Source organism: Argentina anserina, chromosome 3, assembly GCF_933775445.1.
Source record: "Argentina anserina chromosome 3, drPotAnse1.1, whole genome shotgun sequence".
NCBI classification, from domain to species: domain Eukaryota; kingdom Viridiplantae; phylum Streptophyta; class Magnoliopsida; order Rosales; family Rosaceae; genus Argentina; species Argentina anserina.
This window is the reverse complement of record NC_065874.1, coordinates 32,176,375-32,189,078: the sequence shown is the minus strand read 5'-3', so window position 1 is coordinate 32,189,078 and position 12,704 is coordinate 32,176,375. Positions and strand designations below refer to the sequence as shown.

Sequence of the window (12,704 nt, the reverse complement as noted above, 5' to 3'; positions counted from 1 at the left end):
ATCAACTCCAATTAGCCAATAAAACCCGACCTCCCCACCTATATAAAAACCCCTCAACCCTCATTCTCAGTATTCACTACTCAGGCGAAAACATTGTCCCCAAAATCGAAATCCCCAAATCTCCCGAACCCTAAATTCCCAATCTCAATTCCAATGGCCCCCAAAGCCGAGAAGAAGCCCGCCGAGAAGAAGCCTGCGGAGAAGGCCCCCGCCGAGAAAGCTCCTGCCGAGAAGAAGCCCAAGGCCGGCAAGAAGCTGCCCAAGGAGGCCGGAGCCGCCGCCGGAGACAAGAAGAAGAAGAGGACGAAGAAGAGCGTGGAGACCTACAAGATCTACATCTTCAAGGTCCTGAAGCAGGTCCACCCTGACATTGGGATCTCCAGCAAGGCCATGGGGATCATGAACAGCTTCATCAACGACATCTTCGAGAAGCTTGCTCAGGAGTCGTCGAGGCTTGCGAGGTACAACAAGAAGCCGACGATCACTTCTCGGGAGATCCAGACGGCGGTGAGGCTTGTGCTGCCTGGAGAGCTGGCTAAGCACGCTGTTTCGGAGGGGACCAAGGCCGTGACCAAGTTTACGAGCTCTTGAAGTGTCCTGAGTTGCGCTGTGGCGGTTCGATTTGGTTTATTACTTTTATGTGTGCTTTGTTTAGGGTTAGGGTTTCTTTAATTAGTGATTATGTATTTTTCGCTTTATCTTGTGTATGTTGGTAGGAAATGAAGTGAATGAAATATGGTGGTGGTTCTGGAATTGAATCTCTGTTAGTCTTTGGTAGTTGGGCCTTTAATTTCATAACTGGGTTTGTGTTCTTTGATAATATTGGATCTGATTCATTTCATAGAAGCAGTATCTTATGAAATTGTTGGGAATCTGATTTAACTGTATAGTATGGTAGTTGTGTAATGTAGCTATAATAACACGTTTTCATGTAAGCAGTATCTTATCACAGAAGTAGCCTTGCTCATTTATCAGGTTCTATGAGTCTAGAGTTGATTTTTGGACTGCTTTTCTGTGTATGTGCATTTGTTTGTTGCTTTGGATATTTGAATTTCAATGTGATCTGTATATTGTTGAATGTTGATTGCTGTTTATCCTCGGAAGTTATTGATTACTGTTTAGTCTGATGAAAATGTTAAAAGTCTTCTCTACTTGATGGTTTAGTTGAAATGGGGGAATCTGAAATAGGTTTGTTTGGTTTCCTCTTTTAACATTGAAATGATTTGTGTTTTTGATGCTCTCATCTGGCAACCAGGGTTTGTGTTGATCCCTCTGATGCCTTTACTCTTAAGGAAGTTTCTTATTGCAAAATATGTTAGACGTGTTAGCTGAGCTTCACTAGTTTATTGTTAGCGGATACAGCAGATCTCATACGGGAAGAAAACTATGTCAAAATAACAGAACATAATCATATAGGCTCTTTATATCCATGCATGAACAAAGCGACCTATCATTGAAACTCCAGAGCTCTTGCTACATCTAGAAAATGTATTAAGAGCTAGCTATATCGTCCCTGTCTCACACACACCTCCTTCACTTCCCTTTCTAATTATATTCGATCACTGGGTTTGGTCATCAAGTGGCTGGCTCAATCCTAGCTAGACTAGTTTCTTGCTCTTTGGTTCTGGTGCTATCGACTTCGCCGGGAGTGGTTGGAACGACTCGACCTTATGGTCTATTAATGGGTGGGGGTTGGGGTCTGCTCGGTGCTCAAGTGGTCGAGGCTTTGGTGATTGTATGCTGGGTTAGCTTAACAATGGGTCCTCTGTTCTTCATCCTTCACAAGCTTAACGTTCTGAGGATCTCAGTTGATGACGAAACTGCAGGTCTTGATGTCTCTAGCCATGGAGGCCATGCCTATGTTGATACCGACGACATTCAGCCTCTCATTTGTCAAGAATATAAGACTGCAGAACGACGGCTTTCGGGTAATTGGGTTGCAAATGCGGTTTGCGCACATAAGGTGTATGATAAAATGCCTCAGCGAAAGAAAAAAAAACACGACGACGTTCACGCGCGTAAGAGCTTTTTCACCCGCATTGATTTGTTGTTGCTGCCCCATTAGTATATAAGACTAAGATTGAGAGGCCTTTTTCATTTTCTTCACTCGTTGCTTTCTCTGTGATTCTTGACTTCTCTCTGTCCCAATCTTTCTCTGTTTCTGCTCAAAAGTAAAAACCTCGGTGGCCAACAATGGCGGACAAAGGAAAAACCATGCAGAGATGAAATTCATGAAGGTTGATAGAGAAGAAGAGTTTGATGAGGTAGCTTTCTTCTCTAGTTTCTTTATTTAGTTTTCATGTTGTATACTGCCTTAGATTAGATTAGAGTTTCTTGGATGATTAATTACTTCTCAAGCTTCTTGGAAGAGTTTCTTTTCCTTTTGATTTTAACATTCAAGAAGTATAATACGCCCTTGTATGATTAATTACTAAACAATGTTTCTAATGTTCTACTTTCTTTTAAGTATTAGTACTTTGTTCAGTTCTTGAGTGTGTTAATTCGGAAGTTGAACATGCCCTGGCCTTCTAACCAACTATGTCCACTTCATTTTGTGAATTTCTTTAGAATTCTAATACCCCTGCACTGATAACTCATGCAGAATGACATATTTCCTGAATCATCTTCTTATGATACAAGCAAGGATCTGGGTATATCTTTCACAGCATCGTTACAATCATCCTACTGATGAAGTGTGGGTTGTTTTGCCTATTTCAGTAACTAACTGATCATTTGAATGCCCTTGCTTTCCTTCATTATTCTGTGTGTCAATTATTAGTATAGCTTGGTTCTTTTATCCCTGTTTTCTCTTTTCCTTACCGAAATATGATATTTAAATTCAATGAATACATAATGGCTCGGGAAAAAGCAATGATGATTGAAGAAGAAGTTGGAATCAAGACCAAACAAGGGCCGGCAATGAAGATTGAAGAAGAGATGGAGAGTCTTGTAAGTATACTTGCAACTCCTGTTGTTAGACGTATTTTTATGTTAAGTCTAGAGTTTTGAATGTGAATGGCCTAGCCCTCTGTTACATCCACGGTTTTCTCTTCTACTTTCCAAAACTGGGTTTGTAAGATTCTACAAATAAATAATGGTTCAGGAAAAAGCGATGAAGATTAAAGGAGTTGGTGATTAAGAAGGAAGAAGAGGTGGAGATCAAAAGTAAAGAAGATCTGAAGTGTTTCGTAAATATTATGCAACTTTTATTCTGATTGTATTTATGTTTTTATTCTAGAATTTGCAATGTGAATGGGCTGGCCTTCTGTGGTACAATTGCTCTTGAATTTTGGTTCTTGGAACGTTTTTATCTTATTGAGTGTAATTTATAACTTGAGCACGCTGGCCTTCTAAACAATTTATGGATTCTTGCAGAATAACATGAACAATGCTGGAAAGAAGGGGTCTACGGATGACATCTTCCCTGAAACGTCTGCCGATGTTTCTGAATTTTCTGAGAATATGGGTTATATATCTGAAATCACTTCATGGGTAACTCAGAAGCGCAACAATTTTCCAATATATGAGGTATGCATCCTTAAGGGTTCTTGATTTGGATACTGAAAGTTGAAATTTTGAGTTCCCTTGCTTTCTTTCTGTATTGTCTGAGTAACAATTTGTTTTTTAATCCACTGTTTCTTTTTATTATTATTAAAATACAGAAATTGAGAAGGTTCTATTATAATGTTTCAGGAAAATACAATGGAGGATGAACAAGAATTGGAGATTAAGAATGAAGAGGTGGCAGAAATGAAGTGCAATAAAGAGCTCGATTCTTTTGTAAGTATACTTTCAGGTTCCTATTCTTAGTGTCTAATTCTTTGTTGGTATTTTGCTGTGTACATTAGCATGCCATTAATTTTATCCTTTTTGGTCAATACATGACGACATCAAGGACAAGATTGCGTTGTACATGCAGCAAGGGGAAACAATTAGATAAGCAATGCAGAGGCTGGAGGATGACTCCTTCATTGAAGCTGTGGGGATCCTTGTTTCTATTGGTTAGAACACTCTGGAGCTGTTAGATTTAATGAAGAAGGAAGAGTTGGAACGGTAAAGCAACTGCTTAAATTAAGGCTGTGCGTTTGGATCGGATCCAAATAGAACCGATTTGATCCAAGCCATATAAGGTGGGTCGGATCGGGTTTTTTAAAAAATATTTTTTTATATTTAGGAACCGATTACTGTTAGATCTATATTAGAATGATATGAACCGTTAGATTATTAGGGTAATTTTTTGATGGGTTATTTAGAATCAAAACATGCTATTCTATTTTCACAAATCTCCTAGTGCCTTTGATTTTGTGCGAGAGGTTTTAATTGAAAGAACTAAGAATTTTATTGGAGATTATCATTTGTTTTTACTTTAAAATTGAATGTTGGTTTAATTGTCTATGACTTTATATATTATATTGTGGGATAGTTTGTAATTTGGTTGATTTCTCTTGCTTATTGATATATTTATATAATTATATATTGCATCAAAGACTTGAATGTATTACAAAAATTATAGGATTACATATTCATTTTGAAACCGAATAAAACCGAGCACCGACTGATTCATTTCGGACCCGGATATGCTCGCGTCCTATCTTGAAAAATGCAAAACCCGAACCGAATAATTAACATGGGTTGGATCTCGGATCCATCTAAAAATAATTAATTAAGACCCGAACACAGTCCTAGCTTAAATAATCTGAAACAGGCTGCAACTTTCATGTTTTCTTTTTCCCTCTAGTCTTGCTTGCTGCTTTAGTCTCCCATATATAGATCAATTACTTGCTCCCTTCCTGAGTTGGGAGGCACATTGTCTCAAGCCCACTTTTGTTGCTGACATTGGCGAAGTATGGCAATGCAGCCAGCAGGAGGGGTCACGATTGTAACAGTGTAGGGTCTTTGCTTTTTTGGTTCAAAAGATGTCCTTTAAGATGTAGTACTCGAGCTGTTGTATATGTTGTGGTTCAAGACTCGCTAAAAGAATTGACTAGAATTGAGTTACAGACATTTTGTATTGAAAGACGATGCAAAGTCAATGATTTGAATTTTGGATGCAGCGTTAAAAGTTTTACTCAAAGCAGCGTTATCCACTACTCCCGCATTGTACAAGGGTACCAAATATTGGCGCTATTAATTTGGCTCTATTTGGATTCCTTTTCCGAGTCAAACATATTCCATCACCGGCCGGGATTCCTATACCTATGCGGATTAGTAAGAATTGCATATCATAATGGAAAAGTATCGAGGGCTGCTCATGTCTATCATGACGAGGACCAAGAGAAAGAGGAGGCACCTGATGGACATGCCCCAGGAAATCGTGTTTCACATCCTTTCGCGGCTGCCGGTCACTTCACTCTGTTGCATCCGATGTGTCTCTAAGGCCTTGTTGCATATAGTTGACGACCGTTTTTTCATCTCACTGCACACGGCTCGTTTGATTACTACTACCAACCCAGTGGCTGATGTTTCTTGCTCGACCATCTGGCCGTCCTGGAATATTTTTGGCCTTGCAGTCCCTGAAATATGATGGCAGTACCGGTGCCTTGACGAAAGGAAAATATACAGTTACGGTTACATCTTCAGACCAATCCGACAGGGCGGCTTACCATATCCATTTTGTTTACTGCAACTTGTTTTTCTTGAAGAATGCATTTCTCCAAGATTGCTTCTTACTCAATCCTCTCAGGGAAGGAGAAGTTCTAAGGCTTCCTAGGAGTACAATCATAGGGAATCGTATTCTACCATGTGATGATTGGTTCGGCATTGGGTTCGATAGTACAACCAACACACACAAACTTCTTCTTGTTTCCTGGCTATTTGGTAGCGAGCTCCCCTATCTAGTAGTAGCCCAAGTTCTTGTGTTGGGCACAGGGTCATGGCGGGAGATATCCTCGGTTCCTCCATCTTGTTTAAATTGCGTGAGGCATGTATGTGCATATGGAGACATGCATTGGTTGGTTAGTGGTTCCACGAGAAAAGGTGACGAAGGAACTATCCACATAATATGTTTCGACTTCAAGAAAGAAGAGTTTTATAGGATTCATCATCCTAACTTACACAGCACGAACAAGCACCCACACTACTTCCACTGGCTTACCCTGAGAGGATCTATGGCCATCTTGGAAGCTAGTTTGTCAAGACCAGCCGACCAGGAGGTAAGGATATGAACAATAGCATATGGGTGTTGAAAGATTATGATAAGAAACAGTGGACGCGAGATTACGATAGAGATAAAAAAGCTTGAATCACAACCTGAGTTTGGATTCAAGAATGCTACATGTGGTGAATGGGAGCATGACATATTTTACAAAAGAAGAGTGCTAGGGCGCCATAATATGGCGCCAAATTCGACGCCGCAATCCTACGTGGTATGTCCATCATATTGCCACATTAACAATTAAAATGATATAAAATATCATTTTAAATGAAAATACAATCATATCCTTGTAAATCTAACGGTTCTAAATTATTGTAAAAATATTTTTTTTTGTTCTTTTTATAATTCTTCTTTTTCATCACAATAATGCTTCTAAAATATAATTTAAAATTTAAAATTTACGAAAATATACTTGAAATATTTGTGTACGCGTGAAATTTACAAATAAATATATTTTGAATTTTAAATTTCAATTTGTTATAATACTTGAGGTATAAACTGTGTATTATTCAAGTCGACTGAGTCGTACTGTGAACTCAGTTTCGATACACTGTTACTATAAGATGATTTCAATATATTTGAGAGTGTTTTAGAGTTTTCATAACTTCAAATTCGAATTTCGGGGTTGTGACAAACGTAAACCCTAGAGATGGGGTTTAAAAGATGTACCCTGCATGCATCTGAGTCCCACATCACCAGCCACCCGTATGAGGAACACAACAGACGCCTTTAATGCTCACCGAAGCCTTCAAAGAGGTTCCTCAAGGTATAAACCTTCTTCTCTGAGAGGCTAAAGAAGCGTCCACTGTCACTACGTACGTTCTCGAGGGAGCATGAGACACCAAGCGTTCGTAAACAGGGCTAGAGATATATGAGTTTGCAGCGGCATACTAGGATGAAGAAATGAGTTTGAAGCAAGCGAGGTCAACGAGAGCAAGCCTTTTCAAAATCAACTCTAGTAGCTATAATCCAAGCTCAGACCAGTTACAACCGATGCCTTTATCTTCCTCGGCCATACCTATTCATTCGATCGCAGAAGGCTGGCACACAGGGTATGTCTCTGTTAATTACTAGCTCCTTTTGGTGAATATCGTGTCGACACAAGTGAAATATGTGTTGGAAAAATGGTTTGAATAACCATTTTAAAACAAAATTTAATTGATTAATTGAAGTGAGCTAAACTTGTAATTAATTAAAGATAAACATAGATATGAGTTCTTCATGATGAGGCTACATGATCATATGTCTAATTGTATAATTTGGTTAGTGGGTGAATGAGAAATTGTCACCTAAAAATAACTACTTAGAATGTGAGAAGTTTGTTTGTCCCATATTAGAAAAGAGAAGTAGTGGAAACTGTTTTATATGGAATCTATTATTTATGAATTATAAAGTATGTAAGATTTTTTCGCATAGTGCAAATCTTGGGTTGCGCAGGCACAAATGTTCTTCCAATTTGGGGGTTGGAGACTCATAATGCATATTTTTTTGCACTTCCGAAAACTTCTTTTTTGGACGTTGGACGTTGGACGTTTCACCTTCTCTATAATCTGTTAATTTCAGATGCAAAAAATCTAAATACATATGGAGACGTGGCCTTCTGAGGATAGCAAATCTGTCATATTTTTGCTTCACGTACACTACATCAAACTACCCTAAACCAATACAAATACACAATTATACTAAGATACTCAAATCAAATCAGTTATGTATATATGTAAATGATTGACTATCCGTATTTATTTATTAATTAAGCAAAACCAAAGTTAACACTTACACGCAACCTCTTAATTGGCACGCACCATGTAGGCATGTAGCTTGGCTAATCAAGTTTAGATCTAAGAAAGAATACATTAAGGATGAGTTTGATCCTCAGATTGATTTAGATTATGAGTTTAAATTCTTAAATAATTTCACTAAAATATTTAGTAAATCAACTTATTTCATAAGTTCACGAACACCAATAAAACTTTTAGACAAATTATAAAAGCTGCAAAATAAAATTTTTAGAAACTGTTATTGATTAAATCTGCGTTTGCAGATTTTAAAAATTTCAGCTCAGGACCAAACTGACCCTTATATGCAGCTAAATTCAAGAAAATAAATATCATATGAATTAGGGGTCAAAACCCCAAAAGTGAGATGCAGGTACTGAAATACACATCACCATGGACCAAGAAATTCAATTTTGTGATGGTGATCGACATACTAATTTGTTTCATCTTCACCTGCAAATATTATGGCCGATGACGTAATATTGAAGAAAATCGGTGAGGATAGAGATATGAACAATATGATATATCTATGTCAACTAGAAAAGGCAACAATTCAATTAAAAATAATGAAAATATTGGACGGCAGATATTATTTTTGGGAGCACAAACGTGACAAAGCCCTCTTCTCGGTTCTCACATGGCTTCTGTCTCTGTGAAGCCTGGTCAATTAATAGTGCTTAGGAAGATGACATCCACATTCCCCTATCTTACACCTTTTCTCTTGTCAAATATAAAAACAAAACAAAGAAAGGAGCCTTCTTCACTCGGTTCAATTTTCTATATCATTTCTACACTATTCCAGATCAACCCAGAGACCCTTTTGTCTTGTTTTGAATTCTTTCCCATCCTGAACAATAACGTAGTTCCTCTCTTTCTTCACCAACTGGGATCTCCATGTTTCTCTCAAGTCTTCAGTAGCAAAAGCTCAAAGGCCCTACTGTAAGTTCTGTTGTTCTTTCTTTGGTTTTATCGTTCTGGGTATTCCATTTTGGTCATAAAGATTGCTCCTTTATGTGGATTATGATGAGTTCTGAGATTCTTATGCACAGACTCATAAACCCCAACTTGTTAAATTCTGCAAAATTCTAGTCTTTTCTGAAACAGGAATTTTCTACTGAAGAAGCATCAAGATCTTTTTCGACTCTTTTGGGGTGAATTGATGAGTTTTTTTTTTCAGATATTATTGAGTGATTATTGGTTTTTAGTAATGAATAGAATTGCAATAATGAGTCACCTCTCCATCTACCACGCTTTCCTCTTCATTGGAATGGAGGGTGGAGCTGTCCTTCAGACAGTTGTACACACTCAATTCCCGCCCTGCTTTTCGCGCGTGCATTCACGCTCTTTCTAGAATGTGGGCTTGTTTGTGTTCCTGAACAGTTTGGCCCAAATCACATTCTGGCAAAAAAAGGGTAGAAATCTTGCACACTTGAATGGCATTCAGGGTGATAGATTCTTTTACTGTTTACAACTTGAACGTTAGACATGATGTGATGGAAGATATCAAATGTGATGATGCAATATTTAGCTGAGGGGGTGAAATAATTGAGTTGTTGGTTCACATTTTGATTTAGTTTGTAGGGAAGGTGGAACCATATGAATGTGGAAGAAATACTGATTTGTTTGTGGTATTCGGATATAGGGGTTCGATAGCATCAAAAGTTTCAAGTCAGAGATTTGGCCACATTAGCAAATGGCTACTCCCTCGGTAAGATATGAACTGGTGAAATCGAGTATAGTGTCTTATTTTCCGTTGTATTATTTTCATGTCAAAGGCCAGTTTATGTTTAAAGTGTTGAATAGGGGTATTACATGTCGACATGTCAAATTTTTGGCTTTGATCAATATTGGTGCAAACTGCTAATAAGTGATATGTGTTGCTTATATCCAGGCTCAGTCGAATAAGAGTATGAAACGATTGGAATCAAGGAAGTCTCATTCCTGGTGGTGGGACAGTCACATCAGTCCCAAAAACTCTAAGTGGCTTTCAGAGAATCTCGAGGGTGAGCAATGAACACCTCTTTTGGTCTCTTCTTTGTAAGTGCATATAGGAACAGCTATCAAATGTGGAAACTTAGGAAAGAGATTGTTAATATAACAAATTATGTGTTTATATAAACAAAAAAAGTTGTCCATCTATTAGTTCATTTAGTTGACATAAACTGCCTGCAAAATTTATCCTACTTCACCTGTTAACTGGGAGTTATATTTGATTACAAATGTCTACTACAAGTTAGAATTTTGTTAATACTCTTTTTCATTTTTCCTCTTTCAAGTTTTGTTGTTGAGAAGACACTATTGTTGTAATTTAATGACAATTTTTTTTGGCTTTTAATGTGAGATTTGGGATATTATGTTAGTTGAAGATAAGAATTCTTCTCACAATCTAAATGGGGTCAAGGTTAAAATGGTTAATAGTGAAATTTTTGTATAAGTTTAGCTTCTATTCCTAATTGAAATGGTGGTTGGCGTTAATTTTCCCAAACTGGTGGAGGAAGTTAATTTTCCAAATTTACATGTTAAAATTATCTAGAATTTGCCTGGTTTTTTTTTTGTCAAAGTTGTGAAACTTTGATTGTTAGTCATTTTTCTCATAAATCATGCCTGTCAAGAAAATGACAAAACGGTCCTTAACCGCAGAGATGGACCGGCACATCAAGCGGATGCTGAAGCTGGTCGAAGAAGATGGGGATTCATTTGCAAAAAAGGCTGAAATGTACTATCAAAAGAGGCCTGAATTGATTTCTCATGTTGAAGAGTTTTATCGCTTGTACCGATCTCTAGCCGAACGTTATGATCATGTGACCGGAGAGTTGAGGAGGAATGTAACCTCAGATTTGCAATCCATGAGCTCATGCATTTCTGACGTTGGTTCAGAACCACCATCTGCATGGTCCTCTCCTGATTTACAATCCCTAAGGCTGTCTCTGAGTCGTCGTAAATCTGGCCCTCGTGCTGCTGGCTTTGAATTCTTCCTTGGCCCCAGTGGAAACAACTCGGATAATTTCCAGAGAGAAGGGGAAGAATCAACTTCAATAACAGATTCTGAGATAGAATCTGATGGCGATGATTCTTCGGTCAATAATTACTCGGGGGTGTTGTCAAACGGAGTTGATCCGCAGCAGAGGAAGATAATTGATTTGGAAATCGAGCTTCGTGAACTGAAGGACAAGCTCCAGCAAGAAGGGAATGCAGATACTCCATTGAAGAGGTCAAAAACTGAAAATTTTGAGGAATTTTCTGCAAAGATTGCAGAATATGAGCGAGAGCTGACGATTGCAAATGAAAAATTGCAGGGTTCAAGAGAACAGATTTCCAGGTTGAACATTGAGCTCAATCGGTATAAGTCATTAGATAATGGCAATGCCCTTGAGGCCGGTCTTGAATCATCAGAACATAAACAGGTCAAGATGCATGAGAGTGAGCCGGACTTGGAGGTAAATGGAGTATCAGAGATACCTAGGTCAGGAGAAGTTGAAGACCCCGGTAACAATATTGAAGCAATGGTGGAAGAGCTGAGAATCACAACAGATAGGCTTCAGCATTCACAGAAAGAGATTGCAAGTTTGAGACAAGAACTTGAAAGTAATAAAGCCTCTGACAGAATTCATCAGTTGGAGGGTCGGCTGGAATCTGCTAACAAGGACATTGCTACGTGGAGAACAAAGTTTAACTCAGAGAAAAGAGAGGTCACGAAGCTGCAAGAACGAATCGCAAGGTTGAAAACTAGTTTGTCAGACCGGGATCATGAAGTCATGGATTTGAAAATAGCGGTTTCTGATGCTGAGGAGAAGATATTCCCAGAGAAGTCACAGGTAAAGGCCGAAATATCTAGACTGTCTTCAGAACGGACGCAACTGGAGGAGCAGATTAGAAACTGGGAGTCTCGAGGACGTTCTTTGGAGGATGATATCAGAATGATCAAGGCTGGGAAAGCAGAAATGGAGGAGAGACTTACAAGTGAAATCGAGCAGTTAAAGGCAGAAATCCTTGAGATAAGTAATCACATTGAAAACTTAAATACGGCCCTTGATGCTATGAAAGCAGAAAAAGATGAGCTTAGTACAAAAGTTGTAACACTTCAAGCAGAACTTACTTATAGAGATGATAAGATAAATGAGATGGACGCCCAACTGCAGCAGTTGCACAAGGAGCAAGTGGAACTGGTTTCAGGGGCTGAAGAGGCAAGGAAAACGGTGGAAGAGATGATAGCAAGAACAAAGGAACTGGAGGAGGAGATTCAGAGGCAAAGAGTGATAATTTTAGACGGAGCAGAAGAAAAGAGAGAAGCTATAAGGCAGTTGTGCTTCTCACTTGAACATTATAGGAACAGTTATAACAGGCTTCGAAAGGCTTGCATGGAACACAAGAGATTACCGATTTTGGCGTCCTGAGGTGAGCATAGGTGAGTTTGGTTTGGATTGTATGTAAGTTTTTGGGTGGTTTGGGGTTTCTCTTCCTTTTGTGTACTTCTCTGGCCATGCACTCATGGTCTGTATTGATGTGAGGTTTGTGTAGTAGAGATTTAGTGTCATATAATGCAGGAGGGTTGTATCAAGGGGCTGTCCTTAGCCACCAGGTCGTCCTCAAGGGTGGTTGAGGGCGTAAATTTGTGTATTAATTTTGTTGAGTTCTGTGTTTCAGTTTTGGCTTAGAGTGACACAATTGGATTTGTTCTGCAATTCTTTCATGAGAGACTCCGGACCAAAGGTAGCACATCAAATTTAGGCTCATAAGTAAACAAACACCCAAAAAAAAGTTGCATTTAACCATGT

General features: G+C 38.6%; 3 protein-coding genes across 4 annotated transcripts; all 3 read left to right on the top strand.

Annotated features, from left to right (window-relative positions):
• The first annotated feature begins 86 nt into the window (after positions 1 to 86).
• Positions 87 to 753, top strand: LOC126785688 (histone H2B). The gene has a single exon (XM_050511312.1). It carries the CDS (start codon positions 154 to 156, stop codon positions 589 to 591), a length of 438 nt encoding a protein of 145 aa, XP_050367269.1. The 5' UTR covers positions 87 to 153; the 3' UTR covers positions 592 to 753.
• A 2,155-nt stretch (positions 754 to 2,908) lies between these two features.
• LOC126785689 (uncharacterized) lies at positions 2,909 to 4,305 on the top strand. 2 transcript variants are annotated; one of them, XM_050511313.1, is made up of 4 exons: positions 2,909 to 2,949; positions 3,376 to 3,528; positions 3,694 to 3,780; positions 3,896 to 4,305. In XM_050511313.1, exons 1-4 carry the CDS (start codon positions 2,920 to 2,922, stop codon positions 3,938 to 3,940), a joined length of 315 nt encoding a protein of 104 aa, XP_050367270.1. In that variant the 5' UTR covers positions 2,909 to 2,919; the 3' UTR covers positions 3,941 to 4,305. The 2 variants fall into 2 exon arrangements, 1 of the variants encoding a protein (XP_050367270.1); XR_007671116.1 differs by lacking the exon at positions 2,909 to 2,949 and adding an exon at positions 3,104 to 3,165.
• A 4,378-nt stretch (positions 4,306 to 8,683) lies between these two features.
• On the top strand, positions 8,684 to 12,619 carry LOC126785687 (protein NETWORKED 4A-like). Its single transcript, XM_050511310.1, has 4 exons — positions 8,684 to 8,868; positions 9,572 to 9,637; positions 9,821 to 9,932; positions 10,570 to 12,619. Exons 2-4 carry the CDS (start codon positions 9,623 to 9,625, stop codon positions 12,321 to 12,323), a joined length of 1,881 nt encoding a protein of 626 aa, XP_050367267.1. The 5' UTR covers positions 8,684 to 8,868; positions 9,572 to 9,622; the 3' UTR covers positions 12,324 to 12,619.
• Positions 12,620 to 12,704: the final 85 nt, after the last annotated feature.

Bases quoted from the DNA above. Each gene is read 5' to 3' on its own strand.
- LOC126785687 (XM_050511310.1), top strand. The intron at 9,933-10,569 runs GTGAGCAATGAA...CCTTAACCGCAG, and splicing joins GCTTTCAGAGAATCTCGAGG to AGATGGACCGGCACATCAAG.
- LOC126785689 (XM_050511313.1), top strand. From the start codon at position 2,920: ATGAAGATTGAAGAAGAGATGGAGAGTCTT. The intron at 2,950-3,375 runs GTAAGTATACTT...GGATTCTTGCAG, and splicing joins AAGAAGAGATGGAGAGTCTT to AATAACATGAACAATGCTGG. The intron at 3,529-3,693 runs GTATGCATCCTT...ATAATGTTTCAG, and splicing joins ACAATTTTCCAATATATGAG to GAAAATACAATGGAGGATGA.
- LOC126785688 (XM_050511312.1), top strand. From the start codon at position 154: ATGGCCCCCAAAGCCGAGAAGAAGCCCGCCGAGAAGAAGCCTGCGGAG.